Raw genomic sequence first — 21,702 nt, 5'->3', positions numbered from 1 at the left:
GATCTGTATCCCAGTTTGTGCTAGCCTTCTTTTTTGCGAATACGCAAAAGGCTTGTGTATCATTGCATTGATAGGTAGAGAGTGGCAATTGTACAAGAGTTAGAAAGAGGAAGAAGAGGGGCTGCTGGGAATGAACACATCGATGGCATGCCACGGCATCCTCGGCGCAACGAGAAGGTGGGTGCGCCAACCACAGGGCCCTAGACTATGGCTCTGGCATGATCATCGTGAGACATGTGGCGCCCGCGCGAGCCCAGAGTCTTGCCTCCTCGCGAATCTCGTTGACGGCGCGGCTGACAGATGGGTGGTGGCCGTCGAAGATGCATCTGTTCCGGTGCTTCCAGAGCCACCAGGCTGTGAGGATGGCAATGGAGGCGAGCCCACGGCGAAGGCAGCGCGGGGTGGCGGCAAGGGTGGAGTGGAGCCAGGTGGGGAAGTCGTCGTCCTGTCCCGGTGGCGCGGCCGTGGAGCGGCACCAAGAGAGGATATCATGCCGAACTTGGCGGGAGAAGGAGCAGCCGGAGAGGAGGTGCTGCATTGTCTCCGGTTCCTGATCACACAGGATTCAAGTGGGCTCGTAAGGTAAGTCGTGGCGCGCGAGGCGGTCGGCAGTCCAGCATCTGCCAAGGAGTGCGAGCCAGACGAAGAATTTGATGTGCAGCGGCGCCCATGGTCGCCAAGTGATGCGCCAGTTGGGGTCTTCCGTGTAGCCGAGGAATAGAGACTGGTAGCTCGAGCGCGCGGTGTAACAGCCGGAGGTGGACCATCACCAGGTTAGCCTGTCCGGAGTGTTGTTGAGGCCAAAGTGCTGGAGGCGTCGCCAGAGGGATACGTACTGGATGGTCGTCTCGGTGCCGAGCGCGCCGTGGATGTCCGCGATCCAGAAGCGGTTGTGCAGGGCATCACGCACCGAGAGCGTCTTGCACCGTCGCTTGGGGACCTTGACGTAGATGAGAGGCGCGACCTCGGCGATGGAGTGGCCGTCGAGCCAGTGGTCCTCCCAGAACCTGCAAGTGCGCCCGTCACCGATCTTCCAGGAGATGGAGGCTCGAAAGAAGCAGTGGCGGAGCCAGCTCGGCCGGCGAGCTGGGGCAAAGTACACAGGGCTGCTGTCTATCAGTTGTTTGCCCCTATAATATGATGATTAGCTCTCCATTTACTGCTATTATTCAAACTAGAGTGCATGGCTGAGCCCGGGCAGCTGCCCCGGGTAGCCGGGAGGTGGCTCCGCCACTGGAAAGAAGGCTTGGACGTCAGGGCAATGGGGGATATGCAGATGCTGCCAAGGGCGGGAGGGGTCTGTTATTTGGAGCCAAAGCCAGCGGGTGCGGAGAGAAGTGCCCATGCGCTGGAGATCGGGGATGCCCAGGCCGCCCGGAGCGATGGGCCGGCATGCGTGACACCAGCTGACAAGGCAGTGACTGCCGCTCGCGTCCTTGCGCCCGTACCAAAGGAAACTTCGCAGCAGGCGGTTGATTTGCTTGAGGACGGTGGGGTTGATCGCCAGCGCGATGAGAGTATGCACCGGCATTGCGGACAAGACGTGGCGGCAAAGGGCGAGACGGTCGCCACGCGACATCATGGATGCCCACCATGGCGAGAGCCGACGCTCGAGCTTGTCGAGGAGAGGTTGAAGGGTTGCAGTGCTGACCTTCCGGATGGACAGGGGCAAGCCGAGATAAGTGGTGGGGAAGTCCTTGACCGGGCACGCGAAGCTGGACGCGATCGCGGCGCGGTCGTCAGCCGTGCACTGGATGGGGGATGTCGCGCACTTGGAGAAGTTAGTGCGCATCCCAGAAGCGTCGCTGAAGACGCTAAGAATGCGGCGGACGGAGGATAGGTCGTGCACGCCCGGATGGCAGAAGATCACCACGTCATCGACGTAGAGGGAGATGCTGGATGCCATGTGGCGGGCAGTAAGGCGTTGGAGAACACCGTCGGCCACCGCTCGACTGCTAGTCTTCTTAAGGCAAACTTGTTTAACTTACGTCTGTACTCAGATATTGTTGCTTCCGCTGACTCGTCTATTATCGAGCTCTTGTATTCGAGCCCTCGAGGCCCCTGGCTTGTAATATGACGCTTGTATAACTTTTTTTGTTTATAGAGTTGTGTTGTGATATCTTCCCCTGAGTTCCTGATCTTGATCGTATACGTTTGCGTGTATGATTAGTCTATGATTGAATCAGGGATGCCCCCACACACACATACACACCAAGTTCGGGTATCATGGAGACCTTCTCCCTCCATCAGAGGCGCGACAGCGCCGGTGCCACAACAGTTCTCAGTCTGGTGGCAACTTCGCTAAAGATAGACAGATGAGAGGAGCTAGTAGGAATGAGGTATGGATAGGACATGGTAGAAGAGACGATGACATACTGGGAATGGATAGAGCGGCGCAATTGGAAAGACAGCTAGCAACGTGTCACGCTAGATACGTCTTAGAGCGAATGGTTTTCCATCAATGGACACATCATCACCTCGCGCTGAGATTTGTGTGTCGTGCGAAAAACTAGCTGAGCGGATGTAAGTTCGTTAGCATTCAATTCCTTTTTTTTTGACAGATTAGCCACACCAAGAGTCATGGAGGTGCTCAGCATAGGAGAACCAACTTATTTTCTTTACAGCTTGCAAAAAACGTCTTATATTAGAGCAAGTACAATAAGCTGATGTAGATGGGTTGTAAGACTTAAAATAGTGCGCCCTTCGTTCTATAATGTAATACTTTTTTGACACTATATTAATGTAAAAAAACAGCTTGCATTATGAGACAGAAAGAATATATTTTTGCTGAGTTGGAAGAGAGAGAAAAGATAAAAAAAATGTGTTACAAACTAACAGCCGGCTGCACGTGCTACTAGAGATTTTGTAGAGAGAAACATGGGTCATGTATCAATGAAGTAGTATTTATTTATATATAACTATTGTATTTGCTAACTATTGTACCTGCCGGCTATAAGCCATAAATGACGTGGGAACTTTCGTAGGACGTAACACCTCTAAGCCTCAAGGACTTGGCAATGCAAGACGCGGTTTTTGGCCCGGCCGCGGCCGGCAATGCTCGCCAGGAGGTTCGTGACGAAGCTCTTTATCTGCCCTTTGCCGACGAGGATCTCCCACGGCTGGTTTCCTGCCCCGGCGGCGACGTCGACGGCCGACACGCTCATGTCGTTTCGAACGACACAGAGCTTGCCACGAAGCGTGACCATTGCGACCGCCTCGAGAGCGTGTGAGCTCCCCAGGTGGTGCCCGCTTGAGGCGCAGCCACTCCACGCGTCTGCGGCCTCGTCGTAGGCTCTGAGCCGGCAACCGTCCTTGCAGTCAGCGGCGTAGAGCCGGCCGTCGATGCAAGCGCTGGGGCTTCTCCAGCCGGTGACCATGCTATCGAGCGTTGCCACCGTCGACCACTTGTCCGTCTCCGGCGTGTACACCTGGCTGAGCACCTGCCGTCCCGCGCCGAGCCCCTTCACGTACCACCTCCCGCCGTGCACCACGCTGACAAACGGCACTAGCGCCCGGGCCATGTCGGACACGAAAGACCACCGGTTCTTGGCCGGGTCGAAGACCTCCACGGACCTGAGGCCGCCGCCGCCGCTCTCTCCGCCAGCGACGTACAGGCGGTTTCCCATGACGCACGCGCCGAAGCAGTGGCGCCGGCGCAGCATGTCCGGCGCGCGGTGCCACCGGTTGCTCCGGGCGCTGTAGAACACCACCCGCCGCATGGCGCCCCTTCGCGGGTCCCTGCCGCCGAGCAGGTACAGGTGGCAGCCACCGAGCACGGCGCAGCTGAACCCGGCGGCGGCCGCGTATTCAGCGGGCACGGGCGGCATCGTGCGCCATGCCGCGGCCGCCGGGTCGAGCACTTCCCAGGACACGCGCCCGTCGCCATCGGACTTGAAGGCGTACAGCCATTGCTCGGCGAGCCCGAGCCTCCCGCGGAGGCCGTAGAAGTAGTTGCCCGCGAGGAGGCGGAGCCACCTCCTGCACACAAGCCTCAGCTTGCAGTGATCAGCTCGCGGCACGCGGATGAGGCACGCGATGGCGAGGTCGTCGGGAAGGCCGGGGAGCAGTGGCCGTTGCCCGTCGCTTCGGCGGTCAGCTCGCGACGATCTCTTCTCGCTCAGTGGGTGGATGGAAGCTCTGACGCTCGATTGCACGCAAGGTCTGGATCTCGGGACGTGCCTGCCGGTGGAGGCGACGGCGGCGGCTCTCTCCGCTCTGCACAAGCATGCCGAGCCGTCGACCTGTCCAGCAGAAGGACATGAAAAAGTCTCAAGTAAGCTGAACAAACAGGGGAAGAGTGAACCAAGAGCAAAGCCATACTTCAAAATGTGCAAAAAATTCAACACAATTACTCCCTCTGTCTCATAATATAAGAATGTTTTTACACTACGCTCTTATATATTATGAAAGAGAGTAACTTATATGCACACATAATTCAATAGAACCCTTTATCAAAACGAGCTACTACTGTCAAAAAAGAAAAGAAAGAAAAAACTACTTCACCGAGCATATTCTGACAGGTGCATCATAATTTGGTTCCATACGAAGAACTCTTCTACATTCAGTGGTGGGCACACGCGGTCCGAACCTAACCCACTCAGGCTGGAGTGTCTTTTCCAAGGTGATTTTTGAGCGAGTCCTTTTGAATTGGGAGGGTCCAAGTCTCATGCCACTAACCTCAAAAAAGAGAAGAGAAAAGGGAAGAAAACGGTGCCGGTTAGAACTAAAGTCTCGACTGCCTGTCCTTTTTTTAAAGACACTCGACTGCCTGTCCTAAAAGGGATTGAATGTTGGATAATGCCAAGAGTGATGTGATGAGACAGGAACACACAACACTCGATGGTGTCACGAAACAACAGCTACTTACAAAAGTAGTTGAACTACTTGGTGGAGAACCAACCTCTTTACCACGCGTTTGAAGTTGATAACAACGAGGGAAAGAGGCCCCAACATTTCCCTTACATTTTGTCAGTACAATTTAGATTATATCTATATAAACATACACTACCTCCGTCTCAAAATATAATGAACTGCAAAAACGTCCTATATTTTGGGACAGAGGAAGTATAATTTACAAGAGTACAACAATATCGACAAAAGAATTGTCTCTTGCATATGCGATGCTCGAGTACTGATTCTGAATACAAAAACTTCTCTTGAAGGAAAGTCTAGTTGCTCAAAACCGCTTGCAGCTACAGCTTCCTAAACTTCAATACAAGTAGGAGTAGATACTATCACTTGCTTGGTTCTTTTCTTCTGATCCAAAATTCCGAAACAACTTCTAATCATGCTGATGGGCCAGCAGATGAACGGTTGATTTATCCAAAAGCATCCGTACAACACCAAACATTTCAGAACTCTAAAAAACTCCGGCGATCTAAGCATGGCGGTATGCAGAAAAAGAAGAGGGGGCGTAAATGTGATGGAAGACTCACCAGAGGAGCTTGGATCCGTCTATCCATGGCTGAGTGCTCCTGGAGCAAAGAATCAAGAATCCACAAGCACACTCTCACCACCCAGATATCACAAAACTTCTACAAGCTTCTCTGCGGTAGCGCCCCGTTCCTAGGGAGGAAGAAGGGGGGAGCTGAAGGAGGAGGAGAAGGAAGATGGTGACACTAGTAAATGGGGATCACCTCTTGGATTTAAGGCAGGCGTGTGTGGTTGTGGGCCCTGTCCACAGCTGCAGCGCACCACAATGGCCAAGGCAAACTTGGGCCTTTCTCTCGGAAATGAAAGTCTCCTTCTCTGCTGCTTGAGCCAACCACCTTTGTTTGTTTGCCTGGTTGATTAATTCGAAGATATTCCTCTGGGTTATTAATAGCAGAATATGTTTGAATGTATCCCAAAAAAAGAATAAGATTTTTTTACACTTTAAAAAAGAAAAATGAAAAAAAAATATTGAATGTCCCGTGTTCTGTTCTCCTCTCCTTTTGTGCTCGAAAGATGGCAACTTTCTGCCAAATTGATCACTGAGGATTTGATTAGGTTTTATGGCTGTGTGTACCGGAGAATGTAGGGGCCGGAAAGTTTTGACCTTTCTTTTCAATTTTTCTTTAACGTTTCCAATGCGATTATATCTAAGAAAAATGGTGATCGGGTCCAGATTATGATGGCAGCACCTCCAAAACCAGCAAGCACAGACAAGAGAAAAAGGCAAGGGTGCACGTCAGTGTCATACCAATATAAAACGATCGCACACCATCAATTTGGACTCCTTGGAATCAAAACAAGAGGAAAGATGCTGATGGAAGGGGCTGAGTTGTTCACCCATATAACATATATCGTCGATCTGCAAGAGCCAACATGACAGGGCTGCATTGCCGACACCAGATGTGCCCATTTTACAATAGAAAGCAAATTGCACAACAATAAAATGTTTGGGTCGTACTTTTAGATACATAAAAAATGATACAAATTACATGTTAAATCACTCAAAACTAATTTTCTGAAATTATTAACGAAGCACAGCACGTGGTGCTGAACTTCATAGAGTATGATGGGGACATCTGTGAAGATCTACACAGGTTTAGGCCCCCGGTTTTTTTAGGTTATCCTTTGGCCAGAAAGCTTCCAACCAGTTTAAGTTCCAGACGTGATGTATTTTCGGATCGATCAACGCAGCTATATTCGATCCTAGGGCCTCTTTGATTCACGGGAAATGAACCCTGACAACCTCTGTGCTATTGACCCTCACTTGGCCCTCTTCTGCTCACAGTGGTGTTCTTCAGGATCTGCACAACAACGAACAGCTCATTCAGGACAGGTTTTATCTGTCCATGATCAGAGTACTTGTGGCAACCAGTACGTGGCAAACAAGAGTTTTTTAGTTCCCCTTTGATGGTATTATTCAAACTTTTTATGACCTAGAGAATTCGACCCCGGAGTAACAGAACAGCGACTACTGATATTAGGCAGTAATTTTCGGTAAAATAAATAAATTGAAATGCGGTTCCTTAGGCAGTGATTTTCGGTATCCTTTAGAAGTGAATGGCTTGTACAACAAAGCTTTTTCTTTAAGAAGAAGACTTGTATAACAAAACTATGAGACCTTCTGAAGAAACATGATGCATTAAATAATCAGTGTACAGAAGACAAAGGTACCTGTCGGAGCATCTGGTTCTCATTCTGTAGGGTGGAGTGCCTCTCTTCCAGCTCCGAATTCTTCTTCTCTAGGTCCTTCACCTTCACCTCCAGATCGCCCAAATAAGCTTTCTTCCTCTCCCTTGCCTGCTGGGCTGATACCCGGTTCCTCAGCAACCTTCACAGGTCAATGACACACAAATAAGCACATATTTAGGATTTAGACAAAGTCTTGTTTCTTAATATTCAAAAAGTAATAATAATCATCATAGATAACAATCATGTTCATGTAACACCAATACAAAGAAATTTGAGTAGAACACATAGATAATTGCTCCATAATTGGCAACATAAGTATCACATGTTAGATCTGAAAATAAATATTATGATAGAAAAACAGCACACCTAATTAAAGTTTTTGTTGACATATTATCGTTAACAATTCCAGCTATACAGATAACATTTGTACAGGGAAGGCACTAACGTTACTCATGTCAGCAAAATATTTCTGAGATAAGTCGAGACCACGTACTGATTTTTTTTCAAAAAGGAGGACAACTCCTAGGTTGATGCACATGGTCATATGTTATTAATTATTAATAAATTCCAAGCAATGCCAAGTATTGATGCCAAAAAAAGTCGGCTTACATAAATTGAAATAAAAACATCCCAAGGCTAGTCTCTTGAATTGGTCTCGCGATGGTCATGTTCTCCCACATCTACCACAATCAATCGGCGAGGAAAAACCACCGACAACAAAAGTAGGAGGTCCAGTGAAAAGTATGCTAGTCGTGGACAATGCCTTTAAGAAGGAATTGTCGTACGTGTTATGTTATGCTCCAAATTCAAGGGTGCCATAGGCGGAATGGCCAGGGCGACCGTGAGGGCAGCTGGCGCGCTAGCGCTTGGTCAGGACAGGCGGCAGATCGCCGGCCGTTTCTGGGTGCTAGCTGACGAGGACGATGACGAAGAGGATGGGGAGGCGGGCGGCGGCTCGCCGGAGATGTACTCGCCAACGCCATCTGACATGGTGTGCGAGCTATTCAGTGACGGCTACGACGAGGAGGAGGTGGCTACGGTCGTGGAGGAGATTCTCCCTCCGGACGATCCGGACAGAGTTGGGCTTCGTTCCGGGAAGAAGACGGAGATTGTGCGGCGGGTTGTTCATCGGAGGACGACGTCGTCGGCGATCCGGCCTTGGAAGGGGCCAATCCCCAAGGTAAGTCTACCTAAACTTACCCTGCTCGATCTAGTTCCACCGGAGGCATGGACGAAGGTTGTGGGCAAGAAGAAAGGACGTCGGGCGGTGCAGCCGCCGCCGCCGGCGAGTCCTGCGATCCCGATCGGGATCAGGGCGGCCAGATTGACGCGTTTGAAAGAGTTAGTGGGCTCTTTCGGGCCCGATCTTGAGAAAGGTGGGCCTCGAGATCCGGAGGCCACATCCACTGGGTACACGGCCCAGGTGGTGTCTGCCGATGATGGGCCTCAGGCCATCACGTTTACCCGACGTGCGGAAGTTGGAAATACGTCGATCGATGGGAGCTCCTCCTCCTCCTACTGGACGCTCGTTGCGTCCAACAGGGCGCCGACGCACAGGGGGCGACCCGACTGGTCCAGCCCAAACTAGCGATCAAATTTTGAAAACGGGAACATTTTCTGGATTTTGTGAACAATTTTTTAAAACGGACACAATTTCGAAAACAGGAATATTTTCTAATTCATGAACAAAATTAAAAAATGCGAACATTTTTTAATTTATGAACAAATTTTAAAACATGAATATTTTCTGAATTTTTGAACAAATATGGAAGATAGAAACATATTTCTTATACCGAACATTTTTCTAGTTTGTGAACAAAAAATTAAAAGGACAAACACTTTTTGGAATTTGGAACATTTTCTGAAAATAAGAGAACAATTTTTGAAATTCTGAACTTTTTCGAAATTTCTGAACAAAAATTTCTGGAACATTTTCTGAAAAATCAAACAAAATTTCATTTTTTTCTAAATTTCTGAAACATTCGTTAAAAATAGAAAGAAGTTCAAAAGGAAAAGAGCAAGAAGAAAGAAAATTAAAAACAGACAGAAAAAAGATAGAGAAAAGACGAAAAGGAAAGATTAATTAAAAGGAAAAAGGAAAAAAAGAAAAAAAGAAAAAACGGTTCAGGAACCTTCTAGAAAGTTCCCAAAACCAGAAAAAACGGCTGGGAACATCCATAGAAGGTTCCCAAAACCGGTATGGTTGGAACGCTAACAGTCGGCCCACCCCCCGAGCGCTGGGTCGATACCTGTGCGGTAGCCCGACTGTTTGCCGCAAAGAGCGGCAAATAGGGTTTTCCTCGATCGATCTCATGCGTCAAGAGATCGTTTCGTCTGAGCGTACGTCACCTTCTTCTAGACCTAGCGCTTGGCGGCGTGCGTCTGTTGGCTTCCCTTCCCGCGGTGGCCGTGCTCCTCGCGTTCCTCCGGCGATGGCTGGCCGGGGCGTCGGGGCGGTGCCGCCTTTAGGGTCGCTCCAAATCAGCAGCGGCAGGAGCCTCCGCCCCGTCCTATGCAACAGCAGCAGCAGCTTGATGGGGGGCTGGGTGCTACCCGGGGTGCGACGTCTTGGCAGAGCGGTCACAGGACGAGCTGGAAACGGCGGTGGCGGCCGCGGCGACGCCGGAGCCGGCTGCAGCAACAGCGGCCGCGATAATTATGGCGCGGGTCGCGGAGGCTTTAATGGTGGTCGCGGTGGCTATGGTGCTGGTCGCGGGTATGACGGTGGCTATCAGGGCTACCGGAATGGATGGAATCAATGGCAGGATGGTGGAGGGTGGGGGTACAATTGGCAGAGAAACTTCAACCCTCCACCCGGCTAATTCGTCGAGGGAGCCACGAGGCCTAATTACCGTCAGCGGGGTGGTCGGGGGGGGGGGGGGGGGGTGGCAGAAATCCTCCTTCGCGCCGTCCCTTTGTACCGAAGACGGCTCCTAAGCCGGTGCTCCCGCCGAAGGGGACTGCCAGCGGGGCGGCCAAAGTGGTAGATGTCGCCGCTTCTTCTTCTGCAGCGTTGCCCGAGGCGGCGGCGGCGGTTAAAGCGCTTGCTGGGGCCATCATTCCTTCCGATGACAAAGATGGTCATAGTGACAAAGGTAATGATAAAGCGGATGCGGCGCATGCTAACAAAGCGGCACGTAAGAAAGAAAAGATGACATGTTACCGTTTTGGTGTGCCAGGCCATTTTGTGATTGATTGCACGACGGTACTATGTGATATATGTCTGAAGTCGGGACACTCATCTGACGGTTGCCCATTGCTTCTGGTACCTACACCTGTGGTAAACATTTATGGTTTCTGCTTATGTTCTTCGAGACTCCACGCTCAATTTCGATGACTCCAGTGGTGGAAAGTTCGAAGTTTGGTCTGGTCAGGGTTACCCAGGGGACATTGACGGAGGAACAGGTGTGTCAGCAGCTCAGACGACTAGTGTCTGAGTCCTTTCACTGGTCACTCGTCAGTTTGGAGGATCGGGTTTACAGAGTGGAGTTCCCTAGGAGGGAGGATCTTAACCACCTGCTGAAGTGTGGGCTTAGTAAGGTGCCCGGAAGTAAGTGCATTCTTGAGTTTGACGAGTGCAAAAAACCTGAGCCTATGGGGATACCACTGGAAAAGGTTTGGGTTAGGCTTACTGGTGTTCCAGAGACTTTGCTTAATGATTATCTTATTGTTAAGAGTCTTGGCTCTCTGTTAGGTAAAACAGAGAAGGTGGACATGCCATTTACACGCCTGCATGGAGTGGCGAGGCTACTTGTCGGTGTTGTCAATGCGGATTATATTCCTGACTTTGTACCATGGACATATGATGGGATGTCTTATGATCTTGATATTGTGGTCGAGGAGGTTCATCAAGCAAATAATAATTCTGGGACTACTGATGTTGATATGACTGATGGTGGAGATGGTAGTGGTGACCAGGGGATGGATGGTAATCCCAATGACCATGGTGGGAAGGACAAACCAGTCAGAAAACCAGCGCATTCGACTGAGCCGAGGACTGAGAAGGGGGCGGCGCCCCTGTCCACTCCGACGACATCTCTCCGTTTTGGTTCGTTCCAGGCGGTGTCCGCACCGAGCCGTCTTTGGGGTGACCGCATGGAGATGGAGGACTCTGATGACGATCTTCAATCACAGGTGGTGGAGGAGCACCACCGACAGATGGTGGATGAGGTTCCACCACAGCCGACGTCGCAGTTGCGGCCAGACACTCCGGTGGTGACGGATGTGTCTTCGGTGGTGGTTGCGGCGGAGGGGCGACTGGCGGCGACTCCTCTCCCCCCTACAGTGGACGGGTCTAGGCCTCCATCTCGCTCTCCGTCGCCACATCCGACCAGCTAGACACAGGTGGTGTCCCGGCCGGTCAGTGACACTGCTTCGGGCGTTGCGGTTAATGATACGGCAGTGGAGAAGTCTAGGAGCTCCATGCCTCCCACTTCTTCGGACTCGTTCGGGCATATGACAGGCGGTCACAGCCCGGATGGAGTCGCTATGGAGGACGTGATCGCTTTTTTGGAGGCATTCCGGATCCTATGTCCGGCGACAGACGGTTCAGTCACCGGATCCAGGACCAGCCAGACGCGGATGACATACAGATGGGGCGTGCTATGAGGGCCGCCAAGCTTCGCGACATCGAAGTTCATACAGGTATGCCGGTTAATACAAGTTGTTCTATTCTGCACTTCTTTGAACATGAAACTATTGATAAACTCGGCAAGTTAGGGATCTCTCTTGGCAGTAATGGCAAAGAAACTGCCAAATCATTAATGATCTATTAGATTTAGAAATAGATAGAGCTCTGGATTTAATCCGAAATATAGTTGCGGTAAAACCCATGAATGACAATGATATTAATGATCTAGGCGTAACAACGCTTCAGAGTCTCTATGAGGATTTAGTCCCCAGAGAGGGCTTAGAAGGCATGGATGATGATGTGATTGCCGAGGGGTATATGGCCCCTTTGCAACCAAATGACATTGTTTCTATTGACACCGACCCTCTTCTCATAGAGGAGATGAAGGATAAACCAAAAAGAACCTGGAAGAGGAAGGTTTATCCCACATCGGCGGTGCGTAGAAGTGCGAGAGTTAAACAAAAGAAAAAAATTCCATGATGAAATATGAAAGGAATATTCTGGAATAGCAGAGGTCTAGCGGAATGGCTAAAAGAAGATTCCTTAGTGATACATCGATAGAGGGAAAATTGGATTTCATGGCTTTATTAGAGACAGGTAGGGATAATTTTAATCCCCAGTTTCTCAACGGATTTCAGGGGGGGTTGATTTTGATTGGCACTGTCTTCCTCCAAGGGGGCGATCTGGAGGGATCCTACTTGGGGTGAAGTGCGAAACTTTAGAAGTGCTAAATGTGGTTCACGGTGAATTTGCTGTCAAATTTCGAGTGAGATCAAAAATTGATGACTTTAGGTGGGATTTGGTGGCCGTATATGGTGCGGCGCAGCCAGAACTTAAGCCTGACTTCCTTGCAGATTTAGTGAGAGTCTGTGGGGATGAAAGGTTGCCCATTATAGTTGGAGGAGATTTCAACATCATTAGAAGACAAGAGGAGAAAAATAATGACAATTTCGATGGAAGGTGGTCATTCATGTTCAATATGATCATTGAGAGTTTCGACTTGAGGGAGATTGAACTCTGTGATAGACAATTCACGTGGGATAATTCCTTACCAATCCCTACCTATGAGAAATTGTGCAGGGTCCTTACTAGTGTTGATTGGGAACAGAAATTTCCACTGGTAACGGTTCGAGCCTTACAGAGGGCCATTTCGGACCATGCCCCATTGTTGGTTTATTCCAGGGAATCGACCCATGTGGGCAACAGAAATACGTTCTCTTTCGAACTAGGATGGTTCTAGAGGGAGGGTTTCCTAAATCTTATTGCCACAGAATGGGCCAGGGAGTATGGTGGGACTTCTCATGTGGAAATATGGCAGAACAAAATTAGACATTTACGCCAATTCTTGAGGGGATGGGCCAAAAACCAAAGCGGTATTTACAAAGTTGAAAAGGAGAGGCTAACACAAATTATTAATGAACTTGGTGTTAAAGCGGAATCCACCCTTCTTAATATGTCGGAGCGAGATATTAATAATGAGGCCGAGAAAAAGTTACAAACCCTTATAAGAGAGGAGGAAATAAAATGGGCGCTTAGAGCAAAGGTGTCTAAGATCGTCCAAGGAGATGACAATACACAGTTTTTTCATGTGATAGCTAATGGGAAACATAGAAAGAGGACGATAATACAACTCGAACAAGATGAGGGTACAATTGTAGGACATGAGAACCTAAAATTGTACATCTCTGAATATTATAAGAAGCTTTTTGGAGCACCTGAAGAAAGTTTTGTAGCTCTAGATGAGAGTTCGATCGGGGACATACCTCAACTTAACTTAGAAGAGAATGAGTTGTTGTCTGCTCCGTTCACTGAGAAAGAGGTGTTTGATGCAATAACGCAAATGAAGCATAATAAAGCCCCTGGGCCGGATGGGTTCCCAGCAGAATTTATCAGAAATGTTGGCATATCATAAAGGGAGATCTTATGCCTATGTTCCATGATTTGTTCGATGGTCACTTAAACCTCTTTCACCTCAATTTTGGAACAATAACGTTGTTGCCAAAGAGGGTTGAGGCTATTCACATTGAGCAATTCAGACCGATCTGTCTTCTCAATGTAAGCTTTAAGATTTTTACAAATGTTGGCACGAATAGGTTGACACAGATAGCCCATTCGGTTGTGCAACCAACACAAACTTCTTTCATGCCAGGACGACACATCCTTGAAGGGGTTGTGATCTTACATGAAACACTGCATGAAATCCATACGAAGAAATTAGATGGTGTTGTCTTCAAAATGGATTTTGAAAAAACGTATGAGAAGGTCAAATGGCCCTTTTTGCAGCAAGCCTTACGTATGAAGGGGTTCAATGAGACTTGGAGATCTCAGGTGGATTCATTCATACAGAAAGGTAGTGTCAGAATAAAAGTCAACGATGATATAGGACATTTTTTCCAGACACGTAAAGGGTTACGACAGGGAGATTCCATGTCTCCGGTGTTGTTTAACATTGTAGCGGATATGTTGGCAGTACTAATTGGCCGGACCAAAGAGAATAGCCAAGTAGGAGGACTCGTCCCCCACCTTGTAGAGGGGGGAGTCTTCGTCCTACAATACGCGGATGACACTATTATATTCATGGAACATGATCTTGCAAAAGCTAGGAATATGAAGCTTGTATTGTGTCTTTTTGAGAAACTGTCTGGGCTCAAAATCAACTTCAATAAAAGCAAATTGTTCTGTTTTGGGAGAGCCAAAGAGAAACAAGATGACTATAGAAATTTGTTCGGTTGTGAAATGGGATCCTTACCTTTTAGTTATCTAGGGATCCCAATTCATCATAGACGTTTAACGAACAAGGAATGGAAATGTATAGAAGATCGATTTGAAAAGAAACTGAGCTGCTGGAAGGGCAAGCTCATGTCATACGGAGGTCGGTTGGTTTTGATAAATTCGGTCTTGATGAGCCTGCCGATGTTCCTTCTATCTTTCTTTGAGGTACCGATTGGGGTATGGAAAAGACTTCACTTTTATAGATCCTGATTCTTTTGGCAAAGTGATGAAGCCAAGAAAAAGTATAGATTGGCTAGACGGGATATTATTTGCGGACCAAAAGACTAGGGCGGGTTAGGGATCGAAAATTTAGAGATCAAAAATAGATGTCTGCTTAGCAAGTGGCTATACAGAATATCTACTGAGACCGACGATATGTGGATACAAATCTTGCGGAATAAATACTTAGAATCTAAGACTTTGGCCCAAGTCATCGCTAAGCCAACGGACTCACCATTCTGGAAGGGATTAATGAGGACGAAAGCAACTTTCTTCCAACGAGTGAAATTCCTAGTTGGTAATGGTAATACTACTAGATTTTGGGAGGATACATGGCTAGGGGAGACGCCTTTGGCTTTGCAATATCCATCCTTATATAATATTGTGCAATGTAAGGAGGATTATGTTGCCACAGTATTAAATTTGATACCGCTTAATATTCAATTTAGGAGATCCCTAGCAGGGGGCGTTCGAATGCTTGGTTGCACCTGGTTCATAGGTTGATGGAGGTTCACCTATCTGATCAGGCGGATACAATTCGCTGAAGTTAACCACGAATGGCCTCTTCTCAGTGAAATCCATGTATTCGGACCTAATTGACTCCGGGACATTGTCGAGGTCGTTACATATTTGGAAGATTAAAGTTCCACTTCGTATTAAAATATTTATGTGGTTTGTCCATAAAGACGTTATTCTAACCAAAGATAACTTGGCAAAAAGGAATTGGGTTGGTAACTCTAGGTGTTGTTTTTGTGATCAAAATAAAACGATTAAACACCTCTTTCTCGAATGTCCTCTTGCACAATTATTATGGCCATCAATTCATATAGCCTTTAATGTTCAACCTCCGAGGAGCATAAACACGTTATTTGGGATGTGGCTTAATGGAGTGGACGTACACTTAGCTAAACATATTCGGATAGGAGTATGTGCATTATTTTGGGCTATATGGAACACAAGAAATGATATGATTTTTAATGGGACACAATTCACCAATTTTTTGCAGGTTATCTACAGAGCTACAATTTGGATCCGTATGTGGTCCTTACTCATTCATGCGGACTTCAGGGAATCTTTGTTTATTGGGTGCAACCGTTGGGAGACGTAGCATGGGCTATCTTCAGCCGATTTGGGTGGCGAGTTAATAATAGGCTAGGTGTGTAGGCATCGTAGCTTATTTTTATATTGCCAGATGTGGCATTTTTTTCAATCTTATATCGCCAGGTGTGGCGCTTTTCAGTTTTTTTTTTACTTTTGACTACTGCTCAGTATGAGCATCTTTAGACCTTATGACCTTGTTACGTTTTTATTTAACAATATGGCTGCATGCATCGATTAATGCAGAGACCGAAGGTACTCCTTCTTTAAAAAAAATGCTCCAAATTTAAGTATAAAGAGGGAGGCTAACTTCTGACGAGCGAGCGAAGCGAGGCTTGTCGCCGGTAGGCTTGGACCGAAGCAAAGCGTAGCGAGTCTGACTGGTCCAACCAAAGATCAAACTTGGGAATAAACCCCGAAAGAGAGGTTTGAGTCAACACCTTCAACAAGAGCACGCCAATGCATGTTGACCTAACTGAAGAGGTGAGATCATAGGTTCCCGCCAAGAGTATGCACATACTTGTTGTCGAGTCTGTGACCACTAGCAACCTCTCTACTAGCTGAAGCTTTCTCGCTAGCCGGATCTCGATGCTGAGAGGGCCCAAGGCTCACCCGCGTCACTAGATAGAACGTCGGAAGAAGATTGAGTACCTCACCGCTCCACATCCAGCCATTGTCGCACCACCTTTGATCACTGTTGCTGCGAGAGGGAGGGGTGTTGAACGGGGAGTTATGACGAGATTAGCAAACCCCTGCATCCGCACAATACCCATGAGATGGTGAAAAGTGCACCTTCCATAGTACCCTAATTGATTTTGATGATTTACGGTAAAACCATTTGATAGGACTAAGGGCATCTCCAATGCCGTCCATCAAACCGTCCATAGATGTCCGGACCGCGATGTTCGGACACTGTGCCCTCCAACATCGTCCATCAAACGTCCGCAAGTCCGAATTCCCGCAAACTGAAAGCAACCCTGGGAGAGGTTTGCAGGCATCCGAACGGTCGCCCCATTGGAGTCCAACACCTCAGGCCCACACAAAAACTCCACCCGAAACCCCACTTTTCTCACTCCGGCCTTACACCCTTGCTGTGTATCCGCGTAGTCCAAGACTGCCGCCGCTGCTATACTACGCAATCCGCGGCCCAGGCCTTGCCAGACCTCCAACACGCCAGCCGATTTGCATACGCCTCCCTTCTACCCCTGGTTCGGCCCCAAGTACCATCTGCCCTTGTACATCATCATCCATGGTGAACACCACGCCCGATAAGTGTTCGACATAATGCCATAGTGAAATTTATTGACATTTTTGTTGTTCACTTTGAAGCAAACATGATGGACTCGGTCGCGGAGTACTTCTACACCTACTTCATGGATTCGTCCTCTCAAAAGAAAAATAGGGTTTTGCATGACACGCCATGCACTAGTCCATTTTTTTTAAATAATGTCCAGATGGACAAATACAGTAATTTAATCATGTAGTTTATTTTTTTAAATATTATATTTTCAAATATAAAATCTTCTGAGATTATTAAATAGAGAAATTTATCCTGTGACAAGGAAATCACGACAAAATATAATCGTAGGAATGGAGAAAATGTTTTATCCCAAAAATTTTGCGCATTGTTTTGATCATTGAAGACTTTTTGCATGCTTTCTGAATAAAAAATAGCATTCAACTATAAGCCTTTTTCTGTTTTCCCAGGCTTTTCTTAGACTTATGATTTTTCCCAAAACATATTTTTTTTCGGCGAATACGCAAAAGCCTCGAGTATCTTTGCATTGATAGATAGAGTGAAGTTACAGCATTGTGTTAGGAATATGCAAAACTTATTTTTGCAGACAAGTTTTTATGGGTTGGTAACCGCACATTATTGTCCAGACCTGCTTTGACTGGGGTGATGACGTTCGTCTGATGCTGAATGTTAAAAGTCAAATTTGCTTATGTTTGTAGATCTAAACTTGAAACCAAATAGTGGTGGACTAAAAGTGGATTTTTTTTAGTAGGGTTTCATGTATCAATTTGCATACCACAAATATAGTAGTAGCACATCACACATACAGGAATGACTTCATTTTGAAGAGATTGCCTCCCAACCTCTACACTTGCAGGAATAAATTTAAAGAGGAACTCAAATGGATTCTCCATGGAGCACAGGAAGGCATACATCAGTTTTGAACCATGGGTCAGTTCTTTCAGATAATGTGCCCTTGGGCCTATTTATTGTATTTGTATTTGTTGTAGTTTCCCCATGTATTTTCTGCTTTGATTTGCTTTTCCTTCATTTTTTGCTAGGTTTTTAGGTTGTGTAGTTCTTTTTTCTTTTGGACCTTTTGTACCTATTTTTTGAAAAATAATAAAAATACACAGCAAAGTACTGCAGCTTCCATAAAAAAAATTACTGGTTCAAATCCAGCGTAACAATTCTCAAAATTACCTCGATATATTGCAAGTTCTAGATTGTAGGATCTGCAATGTTTTTTTGGTAATGGATTGGAAAATATTCTTAAGGTGAACTGGTAGGTGGGTTTTATGGGGATATTCCAAATTTTAAAAAGAGTTCAATGGAATTTGCTTAGATTTTGTCTAAAACAGATTTATTTTGTCTGACTAGATATTTTTAGAAAAAGACATTAGGCCTGGTTTCAAATTAACAAGGCCCAAAAGAACTATGGTTATTGTGGTTGGCCCTGAGTGTTTTGGGCAAACTGTTTGTTTGATGCTGGTGGGTTGTTACTCTGCCGTGTGACTTTATTTATAAAGTCGGACGTATGCCTTTTCTCTAACAAAAAAAATTAACAAGGCCCCAAATGGCATGTACAACTGTACAAGATTCAATAAAACATCCTACAAGCATCATAAATATTTAAAATAATATTGCTTAATGGAAAAAAATATCATTTCATATATTTATGCTATACCAAAAAATTCCGAAAGCTTTTTTACACACAGTAGTTATGAAGTATTGTTGGCCTGCAAAGTTTTACGTCCATATGTTGTTTCGTTTGAAAGAAACAAAAAAGCGGCATGTAGTAAGTTAGTTGGCTAGTACAAATCCTAACACAATGGTGAACGGTACGGATAAGGGTGCAGCACACCAGTCCAACCAGAACCACCGTCCACCGAGGGACCAGATCCCACGGGGTGGAGTGCGTCGGAGAGGGGTGAGAGTGATATCCTTCAGTTTGGCACGTACGCACTAGGAGCACAACCAAGAAGGATCAGCACCCACAGGCACCACTCATCTCCAAAGATGATGCCGTCTCACCACGCAAGGCAGCCACTCGGTTTCCGGAGCCCGCACACAAAAACGGTGCAGCAAGAACCTCGCTGCAACCATGGCGAGGGCACCAGGAGCCACTCGGCTTCCATGACGACTTCCTCTGGCGGTAGCGAGGGCAGAAGAGTGTCGGGGGTGGGGGACTTTCTAAGGGGCACCAGTAAATGCAACTACTAGAACATTCTTACTCCGTTTATTTATGTAAGGTGTATCTGTTTTATCAAAAGTCAAACAAGAAGTAATGTAGTATGTGTTTTTCAAAGTCAAACACCATAAAAAATGTCTGACATTAATAATAGCACATAATTACAGTATAAAAATATCTTCCATGATATATCTAATGATATTATTTTGTATTATGAATGTACATATTTTTTCTACAATATTGGTTAAACTTCACAAAGCTTAAAAAAATCTTACAAACTATCTTTTGGAACTAAGGGAGTACTGATATGTCAAAAATCCTCTTCTACCCCTAGCCCAGCTGCATGTATTCCACCGTAGATGATACCCTTTAAATTCAGGATATCTCTTTTGCTACAACAAACTCGTCTATCGATCTCAACCAGGCTGAGCTGAGCATCGTATTGGTAATCGTTTTTTTTTCAAATCATACAGGAGAGCCAAATGTATTTCATTAGATTGAAAGAAGAGTACAGCGCCATAGAAGACACCGCACAACACCAAAGATGGCACGATCCAACAACAAAAGCATAACATAAACAACGACGGAGAATCTAAGGATCATGGCACAAACGTTGGCAACCAACGACCTCCCCGCAAAAAAAAAAAAAACCAACGACCTAGACATAACACTAGAAGCCACACAGGTACAAGGACCACAAAGAAGCATGAAAGCATTGACCATCCGTCGAAGGAGCTTGCAACTTCTGAGAGCAAACATGTCAAAAAAAAAACTTCTGAGAGCAAAGACCACGACAACAGAAGCACAAGTCTTCCATTATGGCCGCTTCCACTGACCCAAAGTGACCCAACTTTCACGAGCACGAGAGCCAGGCGAAGACGGCTAATCCAACCATAGTATTTATTCAGAGACCTCGACATTTGATCCGTATCTAGATCCACAAGAGATCTCTCTAGGAAAAAGAAAGGTCCACAAGAAAATCATTTTTGCTCCCAACTTGGATCCACGAGCAATCTTTTGGTTTGTCTAAACTCAACAAAAGGGGACCTATACATGCATGGCGTGGTTTCGGTATGGACCATCAGGAGTTCAGGACCACCATGCATTGAATCCAAAACATGCATGAATGGGCATCCGTACTCGATCTACCATCCAGACATCGAATTGGGCACACAGGACAGGAGGCATTATCCACATTCAGAAACTCGAAACTGAATTATGCAGCATGAAGCTCGTACCTCTTGAGGCGCTTGTGCTCCTTGTCGGCCGGGGTGCGTCCGCGGCGACGCGCGCTGCCTTGCGCGGTGGAGGACTGGGCGCGCTCCGGCCCGTCGGCTTCTCTCCTGCCGGACGTGGACGCGCCGCTTGGCCCCAGGCCCAGCTCCGGCACCGTACCTATTTCGTCGTCGCTCTCCATCCCTGCAGTCCAACGAAGCTCAGCTTAGCTCAGTTCACCAATCTAGTTCCTTTGGAGATACCGGTCTTTCTGCAAACTCAAACGCTCGGCAGGAATGAATGCAAAGCTTCTTTCCTCAAAATGCGCAGTTAAAGACGACGTGAAATTCGACCCAAAATTCTAGAAAAGTATAGAACATCTCTGGCAAGTGACCAAGATGATCAGAGCTTTCGGAGGCCCGGCCGAATGAACGCCAATCAGAAGGCACAGCGCACAAGAGCTTCGTTTCAAGAACCGATCGAGCTAAAACAGCATTACAGCAGGAGAGAATTGAAGTTCTAGAGCTTGCCTTCCTTGTGCCCCATGTGGTTGCCGGAGCTGGACGACCTGTCGCTGCTCGAAGGCCGCGAGCTCTCCCCCTGTTCCTGCATTCTCTCCCCGCCTCTCTCGTTCCTCCCAATCCCGAGGAAGACGAGGCTACCTCTGCTCCTCTCTTCCTATCTTCCTCCTCCCAGCTGCTTGCTTGTATGGAGTATGGACCATGAGAACTATTTTGTCTTAAGGCGGCACAAAGCGCAGGTAATTCACGGATCAGCCCCTGCAAAGCCCCGTGCGTTTCATACAAGCACCCGCCAATTTACATTGCAGTCCCTGCACAGCGTAGTCGCGGCAGGAAAGAGGCTCAAACGGGGATTCCGCGGCGCGGAACGGGGTTCCATGTAAGACGCGGCTTCGGGAGACGTCATTTATTGGCCCGAAAGTTCCATGGGGGTTTGGGTTTTAGCGGGGCGATCCCAGCCACCCAAGCCGCGAGGATCGCACGGCTGTGAACCGCAGGTCGTGGCTGCCCTGGAGACCACCCGCCCGGAGTCGCGATCCACAGGCGCGGAGACCCGCTACGTGGAGGCGCTGAGGCCCTTCCGCTTCGCCTGCCACACTGACGCGCGGGCCATCGTGCCCGTGGTCCTACCCGTCAGTGAGCTGTCTCGATGTATCGTGGCGCTTTCGCCCGAGGCCGCCGCGCGCGTGCGCGTTTG

General features: G+C 47.6%; 2 protein-coding genes and 1 pseudogene across 4 annotated transcripts; 1 reads left to right on the top strand and 2 right to left on the bottom strand.

Moving 5' to 3' along the window:
- Positions 1-2,760: 2,760 nt before the first annotated feature.
- On the bottom strand, positions 2,761-5,767 carry LOC125512387 (F-box/kelch-repeat protein At1g55270-like). Of its 2 annotated transcripts, XM_087527572.1 has the most exons (3): positions 5,436-5,767; positions 4,504-4,672; positions 2,761-4,241 (listed from the first exon to the last, which is right to left on the bottom strand). In XM_087527572.1, exons 2-3 carry the CDS (start codon positions 4,666-4,668, stop codon positions 2,997-2,999), a joined length of 1,410 nt encoding a protein of 469 aa, XP_087383698.1. In that variant the 5' UTR covers positions 4,669-4,672; positions 5,436-5,767; the 3' UTR covers positions 2,761-2,996. The 2 variants fall into 2 exon arrangements, with proteins under 2 accessions (XP_087383698.1, XP_048533436.1); XM_048677479.2 differs by lacking the exon at positions 4,504-4,672 and having other exon boundaries at positions 5,436-5,751.
- Positions 5,768-6,245: 478 nt separating this feature from the next.
- Positions 6,246-21,316, bottom strand: LOC125512388 (transcription factor HY5). Its single transcript, XM_048677480.2, has 4 exons — positions 21,015-21,316; positions 20,508-20,688; positions 7,105-7,261; positions 6,246-6,734 (listed from the first exon to the last, which is right to left on the bottom strand). The coding sequence occupies exons 1-4, from the start codon at positions 21,094-21,096 to the stop codon at positions 6,684-6,686; spliced, it is 471 nt and encodes a 156-aa protein (XP_048533437.1). The 5' UTR covers positions 21,097-21,316; the 3' UTR covers positions 6,246-6,683.
- On the top strand, positions 7,269-18,001 carry LOC147964755 (uncharacterized; annotated as a pseudogene). Its single transcript, XR_015607921.1, has 2 exons — positions 7,269-11,766; positions 15,750-18,001. The product of XR_015607921.1 is annotated as an uncharacterized LOC147964755 (transcript).
- Positions 21,317-21,702: the final 386 nt, after the last annotated feature.

Source organism: Triticum urartu, chromosome 6A, assembly GCF_056163025.1.
Source record: "Triticum urartu cultivar PI428250 chromosome 6A, HENAU_Tu73, whole genome shotgun sequence".
Taxonomy (NCBI): Eukaryota; Viridiplantae; Streptophyta; class Magnoliopsida; order Poales; family Poaceae; genus Triticum; species Triticum urartu.
This window is presented reverse-complemented; position numbering and strand designations above follow the sequence as displayed.